The 18,343-nt window shown below is 44.6% G+C and overlaps 1 protein-coding gene across 2 annotated transcripts in view; it reads left to right on the forward strand.

Moving 5' to 3' along the window:
* Positions 1-18,343, forward strand: part of SYN3 (synapsin III) — a 456,205-nt gene that overhangs the window by 364,648 nt on the left and 73,214 nt on the right. For both annotated transcript variants that reach the window (XM_041755595.1, XM_041755596.1), the window contains one exon: positions 14,779-14,841. In XM_041755595.1, coding sequence (XP_041611529.1) covers positions 14,779-14,841 — 63 coding nt within the window. The remainder of the gene's footprint in view (positions 1-14,778; positions 14,842-18,343) is intronic.

Below are 18,343 nucleotides of genomic sequence, written 5' to 3' on the forward strand. Positions count from 1 at the left end.
CAGCACTGAACACAATGTCTGTCTCAGGCAACCCTCCCCCTCCCCCGCCCCCAGTAAAACGCAGGCACAGTTTTAAAGCTTCCCACCGTTCTTCTTTATGGAACAGTATTTTTTTTTTTTTTCAACATTTGTCTGACACTTGCAGGATAAAAGCCTCTTTGGAGGCAAGGGGCTGCCTCCATGTGGCAGGCACAGCGTGTGTTCCATTGAAGACGTATTTTAAAAAGTGGAGAAGACAGAGGCTGGGGCAGAAAAAGTTCTGAATTGGCAAGGGGGCCTCACCCCAGAGTTTAAGGGTTGGTTGGTTGGTTTCACAGATTCATTTTGTAGCCTCAAGCAAGTTACTTCTCTCTGCATCTCTGCTTCCTTATTGATAAAGCAAGGCAATGCCCTCCCTCTTTTACATCTCATTAATAACCACTGAGGCCCAACAATGCAGAGACTGAAGGGTGTTAGTTGGTGACGTGACCCAGCACAGGATCTCTGCCTCTCTGGCCTGTTTCCTCATACAGTGAAGGAGCTCTGTTGTGCTGACTGATCCCTTCCCACGCCTGAACCCCTTTGGTGGGACAAAGTTTATCTCACTGTCAGATCAGACAAGAGACACTGGTATAAGGTGATAAAGTGGAGTGGTCTCTTGGTGGCTGGGGTGACCCTCAAGGGCTATCAGATCCCTCCACTGTGTCCAAACAGAGCTCCCGACTCTAGGTCAGGAAAGAGATAGAATGACTGTCGTCCATCACTCTCTTTGGGCTCAGATTCGTCACCTCAGGGCCTTCCCTATTGCCAGCAGACATCCATTGGCTGCAGATTTTTGACCACGTGGGTAACCCTAAATAAACCTTTGCCATCCTTTAGCATGGAAGCCTAGATTCCTCTTGGCAGGTGTCACCTTGGAAAGCCTGGAGCAGGGAAAGAGGGAGACGCAGCAGCAGTTGGACAACAGCAGGGGGTTAACAATAATACCGACAGTCAGCATGGTTCTAGCCAGCCCCACATGCACAGCTAAGTGCTTTACGTATATTAACTCACTTTAAACCCCAAGGCAACCTATGCGGTACATAATATTTTTAGCCCTATACATCAATGCAGAAATTGGGGCACAGAAAAGTGAAGTAACTTGCCCAAGGACTCACAGCTTAGCCATAGTAGAGCCCAGTCAGTGCTCAGCACAGGCAGCTGTACTTAAGTGCTCACTATGCGTTGCAGCCTCCTCCATACATGGAAGGAAGCAGGACGGAAGGGCTAAAGAAAGAGTGGGTGCCCTGCTGGGGCCTGAATAAGGATAGAGATATACTGGGCACTGGAATGACAGGAGGTTCAATGCAGTGGAGAGGGCATCTCTAAAAGTAGCGCAGTCAGTACATACTGATAATGATGATGGTGGTGATAATGACAGCGCCTAATATTTTTACAGCTCTCAGCTCTGTTTCTACATTCATTCGGTGAATTCTATCAACAAATACTGGACACCTGCTGCGTGTTGGGCAAACAATGAACAAAATGAACATTGGCCTTGCCCTCATGGAGCTCAACAAATAAACATGAAAATAAACACTTAAGGGCAATCATGATTTTAGCTTTGTTGGCAGGATTATAAATTTTATACCTCAAAGCTTCCTCTCTGGATGGCTTCAAAGTTAACCATGAGCATTTGGGAAATTAAGCTCATTTTTAGAAGGGAAAAGGTAATGGTCTTATAAGGGGAAGGGAGAACCAGAGATTATTTTCTATTATTCTGCTCATGGATACCCAAGACTAACATTTCTTGAAACTTTCTTCTTTGGCTTCTAAACATTCTTCTTTCTTGGCCTTCTCTTTATCAACTTGTTTATGGGGTGACAAAGTCAGTAAGAATGTGCTAGAAGCTGAAGTCTTGGTCGCCCCAATAACTGGACTAGTGATCTGGCTCAGGCCTTCTGCTTGCAAGGGCTGAAGAAACAGTGGGGAGTAGAGCAGACAAGGTTTCATACAGGATGTAGATACCTGCAAGCCAGTGTTGGTTTACCAGTAAAAAATCATTTTCCCTCCCAAATATTATATGTTTGTGAGATGCCCAGCTGGATATTATCATTCTCTCTGATCCAAAGTATTATTGTTGTTCATTGAAACATGCTAAGACATTCATTTGCCTTCATGGTTTGCAGTCACTGGAAACACATCCAGGCCATTCTAAGATATGTTTAAAAATCAGACACCATCCAGACAATGAAATATTATTTGGCAGTAGAAAGGAATGAAGCCCTGACACATGCTACAGTATGGATAAACCTGGAAAACAGGGTACTCAGTGAAAGAAACCAGTCACAAAAGGTCGCATGTTGAATGATTCCATTTATATGACATTTCCAGGATATACAAATCTATAGAGACAGAAAGGAGAGCATTGGGGGCCAGGGGCTGGAGGGAAGAGCACTGAGGAGTGACTGCTGATGGGCATGGGGTTTCTTTTTGAGTGAGGAGAATGTTCTGGAACTAGATAATAGTGATAAAATATGCACAGCTCTGTGCCTATCCTACATTGAATTGTATACTATAAAAGGGTGAATTTTATGTTCTAGAAATTCTAACTCAATAAAGTTGTTATTAAAAAAAAAAGTCATGGGCAGCCCGGGTGGCTCAGCGGTTTAGCGCCACCTTTGGCCCAGGGCCTGATCCTGGAGACCCGGGATTGAGTCCTGCGTCGGGCTCCCTGCGTGGAGCCTGCTTCTCTCTCTGCCTGTGTCTCTGCCTCTCTCTCTCTCTCTCTCATGAATAAATAAATAAAATCTTTTAAAAAAGAAAAAAAGCACAGCTGGGTGGCTCAGTCGGTTAAGCAGCTGCCTTTGGTTCAGGACATGATCTCAGGATCCTGAAATTGAGCCCCGAGTCAAGGCTCCCTGTCCAGCCAGGAGTCTGCTTCTCCCTCTCCCTCTGTCCCCCCACTGCTCGCTTGTGTGCTCATGCTCTCTCAAGTAAAAAGTAAAATCTAAAAAAAAAAAAAAAAGTCAGGCAGCATTACTGTACCTGTGATGGGTCAGATCTCACTGTATTAAGTGAAAGATTATACAAGATTTACAAGACAAAAACCAAGTGATATGCAATCATCAGAGGTTGAGTATATTTCTGTACAAGAAAATAAGTACAGAGACACCCAGGTGGCTCAGCGGTTGAGCATCTGCCTTTGGCTCAGGTCGTGATCCAGGGGTCCTGGGATCAAGTACCACATTGGGCTCCCTGGGGGGAGCCTGCTTCTCCCTCTGCCTGTGTTTCTGTCTCTCTTTGTCTCTCATGAATAAATAAATAAAATGTGTTTTTTTTTTAAAAAAAAAAAAAAGAAAAGAAGTACATAGAGTCATTCTATGTAAGGAATATCAGATCAATCCATTAATCAACTTAATGATAATTTTTACTTAATTTCAAAGCAAATTTTTGCATTAAATAGTACAGAAATGAAAACTTTAAAAGAAATGTTCATAACTGCATCAGGTGGTAATTAGGGGGTTTTTTAGTAAGTGACTGTGCCAGTTCAAATTATCCCTGGAGAATCTCTGGCTGGGATTCAGCTACAGATAGCATGTTTTTAACATACAAACTCAAATCTTCACAATAACTGTAGTTGCTGATGTGCCTCTTCCCATTTATAAGAAAGGCAACAAAGACCTGAGAGGCTAAGAGACTTGCCCCAGGGTGTGCCCATAGGAAGTGACACCAACAGTATTTAAACGCTAGTCTGTCTGGCTTCAAAGCTTGCATTTGTTCTTCTTCCTCATGCTGTGGCATTCCACGAACACAGCTTCCCCAAACCAGAGAAAGTGGTATTATCCCTTTGCTCACCGTCCCAAGTAAGCAGTGCTCATTCTGTACAACACCAAGTATACCTTTAACCAAAACTTTAGATTTATCTTTAATCTTAAGACATTACATTGTGAACATAAACTGAGACACAGAAATGCAGACACCGAAATAGTGCAATTATTATTTAACTATCTTCTGAAGTCACTGAGAAGAGGAGCCATATTAGGCTCATCAGACTTGTAAGGAGGGGCTTTCCCCACCTGGAAATGAAACTGAACAGCCTGTAAATAGAAGAAAGCTACATGGAAAAGCCAAGGGCTTGGAAATGCCATGGCAGCATGTCCCCACAGGATTCAGAGTGGTCGTAGACACTTTGAGTCGTTCAGATGATCCCAGAGCCACAGTTTCACTGGGGATGTTGTCTGAACTGTGAACAGCACCCAGGAGAATCCTCATGGGAGACAGGCTGACGGCCTGAGCCTGTTTGGTGCCATAAACATCATAGTAAGAACAAGAAAAGCATATCTGCAGACAAATATTGCCATCCTATCGCTTTGTTTATTTTTGACAATTCCGTTTCTCAGGGAAACAGGAAATGTAAGAGAAAGGAATGTTTGTATTTTGGTAGGGTAGGTTTAGTTTAATTTTTCTAAATATGCCACCAGTATTTTTCCAAGACACACTAACTGTAGGAGGAGGTGAGGCAGAGGGTTCAGAGGTGGGGATTCCAAGGGCAGAGAGTGTTAAGCTGGCCAGTGAAACCACGGACCTCACTCAGCAAACATTTCCTGGGGCCCCTCCCGCATGCCAGACCTGGTCTAGGGCAGTTTTGAGAATGAAGAAGGCAGGCTGGGTCTCTATCTTGGGTACCTAGGTGGGTGGAGGGACGGATGACTGAGGTTAGGATACTGGAGGAGGAGAGAGCATTTTGGAGGGGAAGTTCACGAGGTTGCTCGGAAATGTTGAGTTGGAGGTGCCTGTGAGACTACCTGGGGGCTGGTTCAGGAGGCAGGTTTGTGAGGAGAGGCCCCAAGCAACAACAGACACAGATCCACAGCTCCTTATGGAGCCTACAGTCCAGTGAGGGAGTTATACATTTGTCCAGCCATCACACAGATGAATTAAGAATAGCAGAAGTGCTAGGAAGGAGAAAGTGGTGAGCAGGCTGTGACCTCAGCAGGGAGGTGAGAGCCAGCTTTTTGAGGAAGCAACATCAGAGCTGAGATCTGAAGAATGGCTAGGAGGAGCAGGGACAGTGTTCCAGTCAATGATAACAGCATATGCAAAGGCCCTGTGGCTGAAGAGAATAAAGCTAGTATCAGGGCCAGAAAGAAATCCAGTAAGGCTGGGACAGAGAGGCTGAGGGGGGAATGTGGGTGAGATGGGGGTGGGGAAGAAGGCAAGGACCAGTTCACACAGCCCTGTAAGCTGTAGTCTCAACTTGTCTCATTCATCTAGGTGGTAATTTATGAGTTTGTCAGAACAGGATAGAATTGGAAAGGACTATCAAAGGTCATCTTATCCATTCTTCCCCCTCCAGACAGGAGTGTCTTTGTGTGCAGTGCTTACATTCCAAGGAGATTCTGTCAGATACTACATACAGAGGTTAAGGTTTATCAGGCAGCTGTTGGGATATTTCTGTTCTCTCTTCTGAATGAATCTTTTTTGAATGCCCCAAACAAGCCCTGTTTCTGGGCTGCCCCATTTCTGTCAAAGGCTTCATCATGTTCCCTGCTCACAACCTGGGCATTAGGCTTCCTTCCCCTCTTTTCTTCCCTTCCTGTATCTGAGGACTGAATGAGTCCTATCTATCAGCCTTTAACATCCTCCCAACCCAAGTCCCCAGGATCCCAGATGTGAAGGGAATAGGAACCAGTGTGGACCACCACCCTACTCCATGCCAGCTCAGACATTTCCTAATTTAGTGTAAGCCTCTTCACTGGCCGTGAGCATTTAATGACTGACATCTGTTATTATGTTAATTCTTCAATGATCTTCCTGTTTGGCAATTGAGGAAATTGAGTCACAGAGTGGGCAGTGGCTAGCCCAAGGGCTCATCTCGTAACCAGAGGTGTTGGAGCTAGATGTGAACTCTGGGGGTCCTTCTGGCTCCAAAGCTCATGCTATTCCTGCCACACCCTGACCTGCTTGGTTATTATGATAACCAGCCTTGTCTTAATGAGTCTGCTGGCCTCCACCCACCTATCCAGTCAAATCAAATGAGTGGACACCATTTCTGGGCACATGGGAAGCATTTGATGGTGCATAGAATGACTATCCAAAAGTAGCACCATGTGGAAGCAGGGCAGTGGGCTCTGGCCAAATCCTAGCTCCCCCACTTTCTTACTGAATGATCCTAGGCAAGAAATTTCACTTCTATTGGCCTTCATTCCCTTGTTTGTAAAATGGGGGTAAAAATAGAGTTATCTCATAGAAGTGTCAAGAGATTTAAATGAGGTGATATACATAAAGTGCTTAGCACCATGCCAGCTACATTGTAAGTGCTCCAAAAATGGAGCTGTTTTTACTATGACCTCCATAAGAGTCTTCCTGAACCTAATTTGTATATGTCTACCTTCTGCACACAAACCCTCAATAGCTGCCTAGTACCCACAAAATGCACCCCCTAAGCTTTCTGCTCCCCAGATTTCCATCCTAATTCACTCCGCTTCCCCAACAAGTGCCTGCTGAAACTAACTTTATCAACAGTTTCTCCCCAAATTCTTTCTGACTCTGCCTCTTTGTACATGCCATGTCTCCCCACATGGGAGGCTTTGTCTAATACCCATCCAACAATATACTACATACACAGCATCTACTAGATCCAGTCCTTGTGTGGACCCTGGAGATACAGTGGTAAACAAACCGTAAGAGATGCTGACCTCTAGGGAACAAACTGAGGCTGCTGGAGGGGAAGGGGGTGGGGGAAGGGGGAGGGGTCACGGGGTCACGGGCATGAAGGAGGGCACGTGATGGGATGAGCACTGGGTGTTCTATGCAACTGATGAATCACAAAATTCTACCTCTGAAACTAATAATGAGTAAATAAACAAACAAGCTAATCACGGTGTTTTATCAGAGCACCTATAGGGGAGTGGAGAGCTGGACACAAAGGAAATGGACATATAATTACAGTTGGTGCCTCCCAGTATGAAGGGAAAGTTCAGAGTGCCATAGAGAAGACAACAGGAAGCACCTACTTTATTATTTTCACATCTTTTTTTTTTTTATTTAAATTCAGTTAGCCAGCATATAGTATTACATCATTAGTTTTAGATGTAGTGTTCAATAATATAAGCACCTGCTTTAGACCAGTGACCAGGGGAACACTCTCTGGAGACAGAGCATCTCAATTGCTACCCCAAGTGTGGGAAGGGATTGGCCTTTCTCAGTCTTATGTGTGTCCTGCACAACACAAAACACAGTGCCAGCCGCATGGTTCTAACTCATCTAGTGGCCACTGAATTGGTTTGAATTAATATTATTTTATTGAACATTAGGCAGAGTCTTTCAGAGAAAGAGATCAGCATATACAAGGCCCTGTGGCTGGAAATAATGTGGCCCATTTAGTAAAGAGCTGAAAGTCCTGTGGGTTGGTGCATAACTGGGAGGCAGAGGTTGGAGTGTAGGAGGGAGACACACAAGACAAAACTGAAGAAGTAAGCAAGAGCTACATCAGGCGGAGGCTCACAGGCTTGGAATGAAGGCCCAGCTCCTCATTGGAATCTTTCCAGACTTCTTTAGTCCTTGCTTTCCTCCTCCAGACTCTTCCTGGCCTTGTTTTCTCCATACTTAGCCAGGACCAGACACTGAAGGCGTTTAAATCTCTAGAGACTCATGAATGCAGAGGGAATTGCCTCCTTCTGGGGAAAGTTGCACCAGACCACTCAGACCCCAGCCTTCCGACTCCATGGCTTGAAGAGGAGGTCGCTACAGTGCTGATCTGGGCTCCTACTGTTCTGACTCCAACCCCTCCAGAGAACAGCCAGTATGAGCACTGGGCCACCCCCACTTATTTTGGCTTCTTGGGAGACTCTTTTGAATAGGGCTCTTATCAGGGTGGGGATCTCTGGTTTCAAAAATTGATCTGCCCCTTCTAACAGGATGTCAGGCCTCTCACGCCATTGGGCAGTGCTGAACTCTGGAGCAGCCAGGGCATGTGAGCAGGGACAAGGAGCCTGCCAGAGGCTGGTGGGGCCTCCCATCCCCAAGGGGACTAAATAAAGCTATTGTTGGGAAGAGAAGAGAGAAAATAGCCGACAAGATGTTTTTTGTCCTCTGTGACCTGTGTTAGAGGAGGGGCTGGCATGTTGCAAATGATTGGAAAGGGAATGGCCTCTGGAACCTATTTGAACAGCTCAGGAAGAGAAGGAGCTGGAAAGGGGAGAAAAACTCCACCATTCCTCACCTGTCTGACCTTGGACAAATGGCTTGCCTCTGATCTCCTATCTGTCTCATGGGGCAGGGAAGATGCTACCCTATGTGAAATACCTAGTAGCATTCCTGGCTGTGACAAAACACTCCATAAGTGCAGTTGTCATTAGCCTGGAAGATCACATGGTGGGAGGTCTCATCCACAGTTACAATACCATGGCACCCACTCTCATTCCCTGAGCTCTTAGAAACCACTTAAAAAACCTGCCAGAATGTCTCCCAATTCTACCATTTCTCCCCTTAAAAAGTTCTTGGCCTGGTCTCTAGGAATTAAGACACTTGTTTGTAAGGACATCTGTACAAAGATATTTTGTGGTCTTGCTTAGTAGTAAGTAGTAAGTAGGTCTCAGTAGTAGACGAGAGAGAGGGAGAATGTTACACAAATGTCAGTTAATAGGGAAACATATGAAGAATTGTGGCACCTGTGTCCTGTGGAACACTGTGAAGCTTTAAAACCATTGGGTTAGAGATGTACCTTCTGACGTGGGAGAGGAAGTGTGCATGGCATGATATTCAGTGAGAGGAGCCATTTTAGAAAAAAACAAATGTCAACCTTGACCATATATGTGTATATGTGTTTGCAAAGATAGAGCATGAAAAGCAATAGGCAGGAGTACCCATTAGACATACCAGGCAGGTGAGATCAGTTACCTCGGCTGGGAAATGGGGGTGGGATATAAGAAAAATAAAAAAGATTGTGGCAAGATAAAAGGAAAAAGCTTAGGGTATAATATTAAATTGAAGACAGGTGTAAAATTCTATCTCTAAGATGATTGCAAAATGTCCCATTTTTAAATTGGATATATAAATGAAGATTATAAAATAATACAGACCAATACAAACACTGACTTGACTAGATGAGGTTGGGGACAATCCTTATCTTGAATTTCTATGGTCATTTGAAGATTATTATTTCAATTTTTTAAAGCATCACTTTAAAAATAGAAAAGAAAAAAAAATAATAAAAATAGAAAAGAAAAACTCTTGGGAGTGCCCCACTTTCTCCACCATCCCCAGCCCAGCCCAGCCTCAACCCGGGGCACTTGGTGTTGGATGTAATCAATTCCAAGATGGTCTGTGACCTGTTGGTAACTACAGATACAATTCATCCTGTGCACAGTGAGCAGGTCACTCTCCTGTTCTAGAACTGAATTATTTTCCCCCACCCCCCGCCAGTCCAAGTGACCTAGACTCTTGTCTTCAGCCTTGAAAGCCCCCCAACAACCTGGCCCCACATTGCCTCTTTCTTCTCTGCAAAGCCTAGAGCTTTACCAACCAGTTCTAAGAAGAATGCTGTTCTCGAGATGCCTGGGTAACTCAGTTGCTTAGGCATCCAACTTTTGGTGTTGGCTCAGGTCTTGATCTCAGGATTGTGAGTTCAGGTCCAATGTTGGGCTCCACGCTGGGTGTGAAGTCTACTTCAGAAGAAAAAAAAAAGAATGCTGTTCCCAACTAAAGTAAAAAATGGCAATGAAAATTTTCCCCTACCAAGAAAATGCATTTGCTTTTAAATAATGTTTCAAAATACTTTCTTTGAAATTATCTTCCTACAAATTTTCAAATTTTTCTACATTGACTTTCTGTGTCTTGTAAATCTAGACATAATTTCTCATCCCATTATTTCTGACAATGAGTATATTCCTTCAAGTTTAGTTAAAATGGTGGAAAAGGGCACTTAGTTCAAATATATAATTCTATTCAATCATGTCCAAAGTAACTTTATTACAGATAAACTCATTTTAAGTATCATAAAATAATTCCTCCCTTCTGGTGGGTCTTTAGAGCTCATGAAAATTAAGACACCTGCCATGGGAAGACCAAAGTATTCTGCACCATTCACCCCTTCAGGTATGCTGAGCCTTCCATCCACCCATCCACAGCATACTTGTCCTTAAGAATCCTTGTCAAAGCCTTCCTTTCTTATGGAGACTTGCTCAGGATTCCATTCCCCACCCAGGTTTGGCCACCATGCCACCTTATTCTGCTCTTTGACTGTACAACCCACCTCTCTAAAACAAGAAATCTTGTCTCAATCTCCTGTGTCCTACACAGCATAAAACATGGTGTCAGCCACATACTTCTCACTCAGTGAATTGATTTGATTTGATATTATTTTATGGATCGTTATGATTAGAAAGAATTTATTGTACGCTAGGTATGCATGTGGTCCCCAGGGAAGTGTGCCTCGATAGAGAAAGTGCTTAATTGAGAGTCAAAACTCATGATCTTGACTTCTTTTTTTTTTTTTTTAAGATTTTATTTACTTATTTATTTGAGTGAAAGAGGGAAAAAGAGAGCATGAGTAGCGGAGGGGAGGGCAGAGGAAGAGGGAAAGAGAATCTCAAGCAGACTCCCTGCTGAGTTCAAATCCCAATGTGAGCTGGATCCCATGACCAAGATCATGACCTGAGCTGAAATAGAGATTCAGATGCTTAACTGACTGAGCCACCTAGACACCCCAAAACTCATGACCTTGACTTCTCATTCTGCTGTTGTGTGGCATGAAAACAATCACTCCTTACTCTTTGGGCTTCAGTTTCTAGGAGGACACAGATACGTATTAGTTTCCTAATGCTGCTCTAACAAACTAAGCTGTCAAAAAGAACGTCTTTTTATTATCTCACGGATCTGTAGATTGGAAGTCCAAGCTGGCATGTCAAGGTGCTTTACTTAGAGTCTCATAAAGCCAAGATCAGAGTGCCAACACACTGCATTTTCCTCAGGAGCTCAGGGTTCCCTTCCAAGCTCATTCCTGTTAGGACAGAATTCAGTTCTTTGCAGTATGATACACCTCAGGTCCCCACTTCCTTGCCAGCTATCAGCCAGGGGCCACCTTCGGCTCTGGGAGGCTACCCACATTCCTTTTCAAGTAACCACCCCATCTCAAAGCAGGAACAGTGTGCTGAGTCTCTCTCCTGCTTTGACTCTCTCTGCCTCCCTCTTCTGCCACCAGCCTGAGATGGTTCTCTACTCTTAAAGGCTCATGTGATTTGATTAGGTTCTCCCAGATATCTCCATATTTTAGAGTCACATGTGACATATAACATAAAACAATCCTTGTGTGACTTTATTTGACAATCTCATCACATTTGCAGCCTCCAGAGATTAAAATGGGATCCCTCGGGGAGCATTCCTAGAAATTCTACCTACCACCACATGGCAACATGGGGGTGAAGCAAGATAATTGCTAAGTTCTTTCAGATTTCCCTTCGTGGCCTTCATGTCACCCTCTGCCATACTATCACAGACTGCCAAGCAACAGCTTCTGTTCCTTCCTCCATCATCCAGGCTTCCTTCACCTCTGTCCTCATTCCCACAAAACCAGTGTTAACTTCTTCCTTCCCTCAGTCCTGCTCTACACTTTTAGTTTGAATCTCCCCTTGGTGCTAAGCAGTTTGACAGTCCTTATTTCATTTCTTCTTCCCCCAACTATCAAATGAGTTAGGCATGACCATTCCCACTTTGCAGATCAGAAAACTAAGTTTTGGAGAGGCTAAAGATCTAGCCCCAGACTAGAGAATAAGTTTAACTCCAACATCCACGTTCTTTCCAATATCCATCAGTGTGTGGAGAGATAATGAGGCCGGGAGAGGTGGAGGGGAAGACAGAGCACACTGATTTCCCCTCACCTCACACTCCACCTTAAAATGAAATGGAGACCTCATCTCAAGCCCCAGTAGTGACCCAGGCAGTTCTCAAACTGCTCGAGATGTCCAGAATCTGTGAGTGGATGGCCAGGTGTGATGACTCTCTTTGGGAACAAAGGCCACTTGGTGAAAATATACCCATTCATTCCACCTTACATCACTTGGGTTGGTGAAATATGTCTTTCAACCTCAGGTGTTGGGACCTCTTTCAGTGCCTATGAGAGTGTAAGTCAGTGCAACCACTTTGGAGAGTTAATTTGGCAATATCTGGCAAAACTGAGAAAAGCATTGCCCAGCCCCAGCAATTCCACACCTGTGCATGTGCCCTGGGGAAACTCCCCTTCAAGTGCAGGGAGGATGGAGTTTGAGAATGTCTGAATTAATATTGTCTATCATTGGAGAAATAGAAATTGCCTAAATGTTCATCAGGAAAGTGGGCAAATGGTAATGTGTTCATATAATAGAATACTATGCAGCAGTAAAAATGAATCCAAGCTAAATAGATGAGCACATGTGAATCTTACAGACATATGTGCTAAAAAAAAAGATTGTCAAGAATCTTTTGATTCTTTTGATATCACTTACATAAAATTTAAAAATGTGGAGTGCATATTGTTTGAGAACCATATGTAATAGTTAAAATATGAATAGATGCAAGGCAATAATAAACACAGAATTCATATAATGATGATTGCCTCTGGGTGGAAGGGAAAGGAGGGTGATAAGAAAGTATATCAGGGACTTCATCTATGTGGGCAGTGGCTTATTTCTTAAGTGAGGTAATATCTACAATATCGCTCTTTAGGTCTTTTTTCATATGTGAAATATTTTGTAATAACTATTAAACTGACAAGTAATCACCACCAGATGCTTACCCCAGAATAGTAAATGGAAAGAGCAGGAAGCAAAAATGGATATTCATTATACTTCCAATATAGAACAAATGAAAAAAATGTGGATTACCAGCAGATAATACACCAAAACTGTTAAAAGTCTGGAGGTGATCATTATTGTCTTCTGTATAATAACAACATAGTGCTTTATTATATTTTCCAAACTTTTTATATAATGAGTACATATTTGCTTTTGAAATCAAAATAAAATATTGCCCTTTAAAAAAAAAAACATGTGTTTGTTCTCTCTAAGCACTGAGATATGATCAATTTTAGCCTGGGGGAGCCTGGGTGGCTCAGTCAGTTGAGCATCTGACTCTTGGTTTCGGCTCAGGTCTTGATCTCATGGTTCATGGGATCGAGCCCCACATTGGGTTCTGCACTCAGCGGGGCATCTACTTGAGGATTCTCTCCCCCTACCCCTTCACCTGTCCCTCCCCCACACTTGTATGCTCATGCTCTCCCCCTGCATCTCTCTCAAATAAATGAATAAATCTTAAAAAAAAAAAAAACAGCCTAAATAAGGGAATTTTTTTTTTTTTATTCAGCATCTACTGTAGGAAGCCCTGATAGGCTAGATCTTAGGAGAAACCGTTCATGTCAGGCTTCAAGTCTGACAGGCCCAAGTTCGAGTCCCAATCCACCCCTTCTCAGCACCTGCCTTGTGTCTCAGTGTTCCTGTCTATGAAATGATGACTAAAAATCTTCCCTGGTTGCCTCCTGGAGCCACTGTGTGGGTAAAATGAGATGAGATCCAATGGATCCATGACCCACAGCAGCCCCTTTCCAAAGCACCTACAGCATCGCCTCCATGTCAGACTATACTCTGGGCACCAAGAAAGAAGATCCGGGTTCTTCCTCTCAAAGCAGACAGAGGGTCAGGACAGACAGCACTGCCAGAACCAAGTGACAAGCCCCAGGATAGACAGCACAGAGAGTACAGAGAGACAGCACAGAGAGAGGACATGATTACCCCTGGCTGGGCTGATCCAAGAAGTTATTACTAAATAACTAGAAGGGATAACCTTTGCCCTCGAGCACCTCCAGACAGACTTGCAGACACCAAGTAAACACATCTCAAACAACATATGAACAGAATGAAGGAGGAAATGTATAGCTAGGTTTGAACCTGGTGCTCTCACTTCCTAGCTGAGTGACCATGGGCATGCATAAGCACCTAATCTTTTGAGCCCCCTCTCCTCCTCTATCATAAGAAGAAGCATGCATGTCTCATAGGTCTTGCTGAAAAGATTGGTTGAATGAAACACAGATTCCACTATCAAGCACCTTCCCTGGGTCAGGCAGTGTTCTTGGAGATGAGGATGCTACAGGAAACCAACCAGACAAGTAGCATGACTCTCCAACGGAGATGATACAGGGCATTTGCTCAGAACAGTGCCCAACACAGAGTGGCCAATAAATGCACGTGCCCATGGTGGGCATGACAACTATTATTAAGAAACCTCATAGGGCAGCCTGGAGAAGGCTTGGCAGGGGCGGGGAAGGGGCATGCATTTCCAGATACGTGAAGGTTTTTTGAGGGATAATATAAAGCAGAAACGTGATGGGAGTAACAAAGGTGCTGTTCATTGGGTACTTAAAACATAAAGGTTTCATGTGTGATAATGTGTTTGATTGTCATAGCAACCATATGGGATGGATACTCATCATCCCTATGTTACAGATGAGGAAACTGAGCCACAGATCCATGTAGAGCTTGTCTGAGGTTGCCCAAGTGATAAAGCCAGGATCTGATACCAGTCAGTTTGCTCCCCCCTGCCATCTCTCCAGATTGGTGGGTTCCCCAGCCAGGCTGGGTTTTAAGAGCTCAGAGCTCCTTTCGGAAGCCAATTTCCCTGGCATTTCGGGTGTTCAAGCTGCAGCAGGATGACCATCTGTCAAAGCGTTCTTGTGGGGATTCCGAGTAGTATCAGATGACTGGATCTTTCTACAGAACAGATGGTGCCCAAAGTCTTGGTGGCAATACTCTAGGATGCTAATGAGTGATTTCCTCTTATCTCTTACAGCTCACAGTGCCACACTTCCCTGTGGTGGTCAAGCTGGGACACGCCCATGCCGGAATGGGAAAGGTATGAGAAGCTGCTCTTACACTTGCATTCACACTCATGCGGCCTTCCCAGTCTACTTGTTCCCCTCTCCCTCTGTCCTCTGCCAGCCTCACCTTGACTCAGCCACCCAGAACAGTGTGAGAGGAGCCCAGGATGCAGGACGCACCCTGTATTCCCCACCCCACCTTCTTCTGAGCTCCTGTGGCACGGAGCTTCTATCCAGCCCCGTCTGTACCCTCTGAACCCTACCTGGAATTGCTAGCTAATTGTTTCCTGTAATTGTGGATTTGGAGAAATCCACACGAATGTAAAGCATTTTATAGATGGTGATTCTTTTGTTCTCATCATCATTTCCACAGCTGCTCTCTAAGCTTATGTCTTACTCATCTCCCCACCACCCGCAGGGCCAGAACCTAGAAGGAGGTGAAAATACATGGCTCCATGGAGGAAGCTCATGGAGTCAGTTAGCTTCTGCAAGAGTAAATCACATATTTCACCCAGTCACAGGTGATATATTTGTCAGAATTGGTCAGATCCTTTCAGTTGCACTTGTAGAAACTCAAATCAGGAGACAAAAGATAATCCATTGGTTCAAGGCACCAGGAAGTCTATGAGAGTTCTTGACAGGTCTGGGCAGAGCTGGATCTAGGAGCCCAAGCAAGGCCAGGAGAGCTTGGTCTCCTGTATTTCTTGACTCTGTTCCTCTCTGCCTGGTGTTTTCTTCAGGTAGTTAAGATGGCTGTTGGTGGCCTTTACTCTGGTCCCCAAACTCACTTCCTGGAGGAAAAAAGATGGTGCCTTTCCAGGCTCTCTATAAATCCCATAGAGGGGCACTGATTAACCTTTCTTGGGTTCCTGTGCTACTAACATGCACGTGTGGAGATGTGGAGATGTATGCAGCCCCAGTCGAACCCACTGGATCAGGGTGCTCACAGGAAAGGGAGACTTACTCCTAAATAAAAGGAGTGGGAGTATGGGGAAGTGTGAGGGCCCCCACAGGCCCACCTCTCAAGCCTCTGACTCAAAGAGATAAAAACCTTGATCTGAGCAGGCACAGCCCAAACATAAAAAATCCTGCATCTGGCACCTTTGTTCTTCCCCACCCTGTGATGCCTTCTGTGTCATCTGTTCCCACATAAACTGCATGCCCTTCAGGCAGCAAAGAGTGGAAAGGGCCGAACAGGTTAGGGCATGACCCCTAGCTCCGATATTTGTGTGAATTTGTACAAGTTGCCATCTGACCTCTCTTGGCCTTCTCTGTCGAATGGTGATGATTCTAACAACCGTCTTTAAAATAAATCCTCCCTCTAAAATAGTACATCTTCCTGAAAGTACACACCACGAGGGCAGGGGTCTTGCCTATTGGTCCACTGCCATATGCCTGGTGCCGAGTAGCCTATCGGTTTGTTGGGCAAGTGGATGAATGAGTGATTCCCTCTTTAGATGTGCCCTTGTGTCTGTGCCCTGCTCCCCATCCTCCTAATGCCTCCTGCACCTCTGCCACTGGGCTGAGGCCCTTCCACTCTGCTGGGGCTGCCCTTGCCTTAGTCCTCAGCGACCCTATGCTGCTGAGTCAGCAGGCACCTTTTGGACCCTATAGGAGCTGACCTCCCTGTATCTCTTAAAGCTGCTTGCTGTCCCTTCTGTCCCAAAACTCCTTTTCCAGTGGCCCTTGACTCATGCTTCTCTCCTGGCTCTCCTCTGTCTCCACCACTGCTTCACGTCTCCTCCATGTTGGTTTCTTGCTGTACCATCTTCAATGTGTCTGTGCCAACAGCACATGCAATCTGAGCACTCATCTGCTCTCTTGGCTTCTACAGCCACCTGCACGCCAACAGTCCCCGGGTTGCATTTCCCATCCAGACCCTCAGCTCTTATACCCAGCTCCCTCCTCTACATGCTCCCCTTGTCTCCCATGAAAACTTATCCCGGACAACCTGCACTCCCTCTCGTCTTTCTCCTCCCCCACCCCCTCCTGTGGTCTTCTCTACAGCAGGAACCGCCAATTCCTCCATCATCTCAAAACAGAAATCTGGGAGTCATCTTCCTCCTCCATGTCCAATAGGTCATCAAGTCTTGTCACTTGCCTTTGTTAATGTTTCTCAAACCCATCCCTTTCTTTCCTCCCACTGCCACCATGTTGGACAACTCTGGGAAAGTTAAAAGAGTTCCCAAGAATTAAATTCGGTGTCTAAAGCTTCAAAGTATCCCAGACAGGAAATATTTAAAGAGACTGATGCAATGCTTTGGGGAAGGGGTGCTCTGAGAAACTCAGGCCCAAAAGGGACTCCCAGAGCATGGAAAGAAGGCCATATATCCAAGGATAAAAGCCACTGGCTAGAACAAACTACAGTTCGCCGAAATGCTGACACCAAGGGAAAAGGGCTTTTCTCCTTCAGTTTGGAATGAGAAAACTATCAGGGATGGCCTGGGCATGCCAACTGAGCCAATGATGTCATATTCGTGTCTGAGAGGGAGAAAAACAAAATTGGTAACTTCCATGGTACTTCTGCTTCTCTCAAGAAAAAAGATTGTCTTCCTGGAGACCAGCAAAGAGAACATTCCTAGGAAGAAACTAGTGAAGAAGTTGCCAATGGACTCAGTGTTGTTGGAAATCCACCTACGTCCCTGCTGATCCACCCTCAATTATATTTTGCTGCTTTTGTTCATATATATTGATTAGTGCCTACTTGGTGCTGAGAATCAGGAGATAAATAGGACCCACTTTCTGCTGTCAAGGAATTGGGGAGACAGGCAGATAAATAGGTATAATATGTGTTGGGGTTCTGATAGGAGAGTGTGTGGTGAGTACGAAGATTGAAGAAAAGAGCTTAATTCCACCTAGAAGATAGAAGAGTAGAAAGAAGTTCCATGCCTGAAAATAGAAGGAGTTCTAACAAACAAGAAGGCCCCAAAGACAAGAGATGGAATGTTGCTCTCTTAACAATGAATAGAGGCTGTCACAAGGCACAGAAATCAAAATATAGGGAAATGCTATGCAGTTTGGAGAGCATTTAGGTAGGAGGTAATCATGGGGAGCACCAACAGGTTCTTTAGAAATCAGTCAGACTAGACCAATGGTTCTTATGGTGTCTGTGGGGGGGGGGCGGATTCTGCCTCCCATGGGGCAATTCTGGTTGTCACAACTGGGGATTGGGTAAGTACTACTGGCATCTGGCATCTACTGAGTGGAGACCAAGGATGCTACTGAACAGCCCGCGATGCCTAAGACAATCCCACAATAAAGAATTCTACAGCTTAAAATATCAATAGTGTCTGAGTTGAGAAACCCAGGAGAAAACTAATTTTATTTCCTTTGTTGAAGGTTTTACCAGTCCAGAAACCAGAGGAAGCAGTGGTTATTATAGAGTTTAACATGCTTCAAAGTCTGTTCCAAAGAATTATAATTATTCAAATGCTAAAGCCTATGTTGGTCAAAGAGGCTTGGAAAATGCTGTGTTAAAGTAAGTTTTTAGTGTGGAACTTAGGAGTCCTAAATTTTCTTAGATACACTGTTGGGGTA

The sequence above is a fragment of the Vulpes lagopus genome, chromosome 5 (assembly GCF_018345385.1).
Source record: "Vulpes lagopus strain Blue_001 chromosome 5, ASM1834538v1, whole genome shotgun sequence".
NCBI classification, from domain to species: domain Eukaryota; kingdom Metazoa; phylum Chordata; class Mammalia; order Carnivora; family Canidae; genus Vulpes; species Vulpes lagopus.